The sequence below is a fragment of the Montipora capricornis genome, chromosome 12, assembly GCF_036669925.1.
Source record: "Montipora capricornis isolate CH-2021 chromosome 12, ASM3666992v2, whole genome shotgun sequence".
In the NCBI taxonomy this organism is placed as follows: domain Eukaryota; kingdom Metazoa; phylum Cnidaria; class Anthozoa; order Scleractinia; family Acroporidae; genus Montipora; species Montipora capricornis.
The window spans coordinates 37117438-37122437 of record NC_090894.1 but is presented as its reverse complement, the minus strand read 5'-3'; the positions used below and the strand labels follow the sequence as shown (position 1 = coordinate 37122437).

At 38.2% G+C, this 5000-nt stretch overlaps 1 protein-coding gene across 2 annotated transcripts in view; it reads left to right on the top strand.

Annotated features, from left to right (window-relative positions):
• LOC138025210 (enolase-phosphatase E1-like) overlaps window positions 1–5000 on the top strand; it is a 19035-nt gene that overhangs the window by 8417 nt on the left and 5618 nt on the right. For both annotated transcript variants that reach the window (XM_068872415.1, XM_068872417.1), the window contains exons 2-3: window positions 71–172; window positions 265–356. In XM_068872415.1, coding sequence (XP_068728516.1) covers window positions 71–172; window positions 265–356 — 194 coding nt within the window. The remainder of the gene's footprint in view (window positions 1–70; window positions 173–264; window positions 357–5000) is intronic.

Genomic DNA, 5000 nt, shown 5'->3' with positions numbered 1-5000 from the left:
CTGGTCATCTCCAAGCTAGGAAAGAATGATAACTATCAAAATATTAATCACAAACTTTGCATACTTTCAGGATATTCTTTTTCCTCATGCTAAGAAGAATGTGAGAGGATTTCTTGAAAGAAACTGGGATACAGCTCAGTGTAAAGAAGATGTGTTAGCTTTGAAAGTCCAGGTAATATTGAATTGTGTGCAAGAATCCACTTATAACAACAATACCTGATTTCATGCTGGTTAAATGTTTTTCTTGGTACACATAATTTTAAGGCAGAGAAGGATAAAGATATGGATGGAGTTGTTTCGATTCCAGATTTTAATGAAAGCAGCCAGTGTCTTGACTTGAATGGCGACAAAATAAGGTACTGATCAATTTTAATCTGAAAAGATTTGAAAGAGCGCGGCAAGAAAAACCATTTTTCTCTGTTGATATGGTGACTCATTGTTTGTTAAGGTGGCTCTATAGAGTATTTGCGGATACCCTCACTAGGGTACGAGTTCCTTTCCCTTAAAGTTTTCCCTGTAGAGATTTTAAATGATCATTATGCATATGGTTACCTTTATAATAAGTCTCATTGATTGGGTGTCAATTTTTTTTATTATGGCCATTACCATGGCAACATCTTATCTATGACAAGCAGATATATTCTTATTTTTGGCCTAAATTTCTTAATACTTATACTTTCCTTCGGTGACTTTTTTTTTAATTTTTTAATTTTTTAATTTTTTATTCTTTATTCTTTGCCACATAAGGCAGTTTATACAAGGGAAAATAAGCTGTGGCTTACATAAGATGCAAATTCGGCCATTTACCGGTATTCGAGTGCAGCTTACATACATGTAAGATGCAAAATGCTCGCACAAATGGTTCGTGGTAGACAAGTCGACCTCACGAAAACCTTAGGAGAAAATGTTTGGCAAGCGAAGCCTGATTTTTCGGACGCGAATTGCACAAGCGAGTGACGTCCCGCGCACCATGTACATGAGACAAAGGACTTTTGAAAGTCTAGGTTTGCAGATAAGTTTGCAGCCAACTGGTCCAGTGATGACATAATTTACTTAATTGATACCTCGTTTTGGGGCAACTAATTGTGACGCAAGATTTGCGACATTAGTATACAATTGTATGTAATCACACCGGCCCGAGGGCATTATTAAGGATTAAGTTCACGTGTATTTTCAAAGTTTTTGTGACAAGGGCAATTTGGAAAACTTTGAAAATACAGTGTACAAGTGAAATTAATCTTTAATTGCACGAGGGTACAGTTACATGTTACATGTTTAGTCCGTTCAGTGCCGCGAGAAACAGCAATCAACACGCTCCCATTCAATTAAAGTTCAATTCAATAAATTGTTTCTGTCAACAGAAATAGTGCTTAAAATATATTTTATATGTGGACAAAAAAGTAGTTTAACCGAAGAAGAAAATTTTCTTGTAACTTTGCTTGCTCTGAATAAGCAACTGTCAACCAATCAGGATCAAATAATCATGCTCTCTTGTTTACCAAAAGTGCCCTCTTGATTAAGGAAAAATGCCCTCCATCTCAGCCAATCAGCTTTCAGTAATTTTGCGCCATATGTGATAAAAAGATAAATGGCTCAAGTAAGCAAACAAGGGAAGGAAAATTTCTTAAATTAAAGTTTTACATGTAATCCAGTATCTATCCAGTAAAGTCGTAAACAAACACTTGCAGTGTGTTGCAGAACTTGTAAACGTGTACATGTTGTAGTACAATTTTGACTGCTAGTACAATTTGTTTTTGAACTGGTACACATTAGTTTGAACTGGTACAAAATAGTTTGAACTGGGTCAATATTCATCCCAGGCCACTCTCTGTCCAAATAGTTTATTATTCATCCCAGGCCACTCTCGGTCTAAACTTCAATTTAGTTACATTGAGACTTCACAAGTTTCATTGGAAGAAAACAGCTCAACAATGCAGTGTGTATCACGCAAAGTATTTTATCAAAGATTAGATGACTTCAAGCAAAAGCAGAAGCGAAATACATCACAGCTAACCATGTTTATCGAAGATCAATTTTACAATGAAGCAATGGAATACTTGAAAATTCAAAGTGAAAATTTGAGTAGTGATTCGAGAGAAAATGGAAGGGAAACTATCTCAGTCACAACTAAAGACATTGCAAAGAAAGAAGTGGACATACCACCAAGGAAAACTGCAAGCACCTATTCAGAAGTAAGCATTCGAGTCGTAAACTTGTTCGTAAGTTTATGTCCATTGCATGAACAGAAGAAGACTATCACCAGCCATGTTAAAGTTGTTACCAAACCCTTACAATAGCCCACTTTTCTGTCTTTGGTAGAGATGGATTTAATGGATTTCAGAAACTGTCAGTGCAGCTGCAAGAAACCTCACTGCTGGGCCATGAACATTATCGACCATCATACAAAGTTTATTTCAGTGATGCCCTTATGCACCTATCAATGTTAAGCTGTTGGGGGGAGGAGGCCAGGCATAGGCGGGGGATTTGAACTCAGATCAGGGAAGTCATCCTGGGTCAAAAGAGTGCAAATTCCCCAACCCCATCTTCCTCCCAAAAATGCATAAGTAAAAAAGAACAGCCGAAATATAGGGACAGAAATTATACATTTTATTTTTTAAAAGGTAACAAAGCAATGACTTCAAACTGTAACATCTGTTATAATGGAAAATTGTCATGTAGTTCCATAGTTCATCTGTAAAGTATGTTAAAATTTTGAGGACTGTCTCAACTGATACTACTAAACAAGACAGTACAACAGGGAAATTCTGGTATCTTTTCATGAACTGTTATGCTACTTTTGTTTACTTGAATTGCCATCCTTTAATGGCTCTTGGTCATTATTTGTATTTAATCACTAAGACAGCAAAAATTAATATTACAGCTAAAAACTCGGTTTCGGTAGTGTGTCGGCCGACGTGTCCGTAGTGTGTTGGCTGACGTGTCGGTAGTGTGTTGGTGGTGTGTCGGCAGACGCGTTGGCCGACGTGTTGGCCGACGCGTTGGCCGACGCATTGGTGGGATCGGATTCTTAACTTTTACCGAGTTTCAGTCCATGGCGTTGAGGGAATCGCAGAAAATCAGTTTACTACTAGTGACTTCTGGGTAATTCCAAATTGGCGGTACAATTTTTCAGTCTTTCTCAGTCATTCAAGATGGCGAGTAGCCAAGATGGCGTCAGTGGACCCCGCTCTTCTAACGGTTCAAGTCAAAAGTCCCGACCCCTGGAACTCAACGAATGATCAAAAGTCCCTACCACGGCAGACTTGTAACGTCAAATCCCCCTCCTATGACCGGCCTCCCGCCCCCAGCGGCTTAACATTGATAGGTGCATTACATGATAAAACTGCCAAAGAAGTGTTGGCAAATTTAACCAGTTATTGCTATAGCTTTGGCTTCCCCCAAAAATATTTATCAGACAATGGTAAGGAATTCCACAATAAAAAATGGAACAATTCTGTGAGGAAAACGGAATAACTCTATCACACGGAGCCGCCAGAACACCAACCACGCAAGGCTTGACAGAGAGAAGCAACAGGTCGTGGGAGGAAGACATGAGAGTAATAATAGTTGAAATCGCAGAGAAAAATATCCAAAGAAGGTGTGAGTACCCGGATCAAGCAGCTTATACAAGAAACATATACCATCGCGCAATTAAAGTATCTCCTTATGAAACTGTACTATTTGGAACAAAACCACACTGTGAAATTTTACAAGCTGGTAAACGACAGGCACAAAATGAGAATGATGAAGGAACAACTGATCAGAGCACAGCAGAACATGCAGATGACATGGAACCACCACAGAAACACAATGATGATATGATCCAGCAAACAAAAAGAAAGCAAGAAAAAAAAAAACAGCCGAAATTTAAGATTTCGGACATGGTGGCAATAAAAATAAACAAAGTAGACAAGATCAACCCTTTTCACCCCAATATGCTCTTGGATCAAATCATTGAAATTGAAGAGAGTGGATATGTAAGAATTGTGATAGAGTATGGCAAAGTTAACATTGTCAAGTTCTGATTGCACCCTCGCAACTCTATCCTGGTTCTGCCACTAATGTGAAACTAGATTTCTCCACCAAAATATCTTTTGAAGCAGCATGCAAAAAAACCAATGGGCTATAGACGAAAAATTGCTGATTGGCGCTAAGTTTCCCCTATTCTACTCATTGAGAATGTCTTGATATGGAAAAACAAAACAAATTGCTACAAGACACTAATCTCAAAATACTCTCTATATCCTATTGTAAGATTTCTGCACTTTATTTCTTGTCTTATTGAAACAGTGACATAATTCATGTGTTATTGTTATAGTCTGCAAAATGAATTGTACACACAACATGACAAATGTGTTTCCAGTACATGCAGATAAAACTAATCCAAACCAAATAAAAGTTGCTAACAGCAGGACTAGTACACTCATGGTAACTTGATGATAAGCCAAAAAGCAATCCTTAGCCCTTGCCACGACATACACTAAATGAACAGGCTTTAAAACGTCATGACTGTAAATAAAAGCTAACCATTCCAGAACAAGTGTTTAGGCTTAAATTGTGTAAATTAGTGCTTAACACCACCCTTGTTATTCTTGGTCAAACCAGACTGTTTTAAAAGTATTTTCAACAAGTCTTGCTATTTCTGTCCTGCTCTGAATGCTCAGTAACCTCTTGAACTAAGTAAATGAATGGCAAACAGCTGTTATCAATGAAGTGTGTTCTTTGTGTTCAACAAACATTAAACTATTTTCGCTGTTTTTGCACCAGTACAATTAAAATTGTACCAGTTCAGTTGGACCCACGTTGGTCATTGCCATGACCTTATCACTGTTCTACCGATTGAGCTACAAGGTCAGACGGAAGCAGGCCGTGGGAACTGAAGATGATAAGGTCATGGCAATAAACATGTGGGTTCAATTCCCACCCTGGTCAGGGTTTTTCTCTGTCCTTCTGTGGGCCCATTTCCATCAGTAGGGCTAACGCTCACATGGTTCATATGG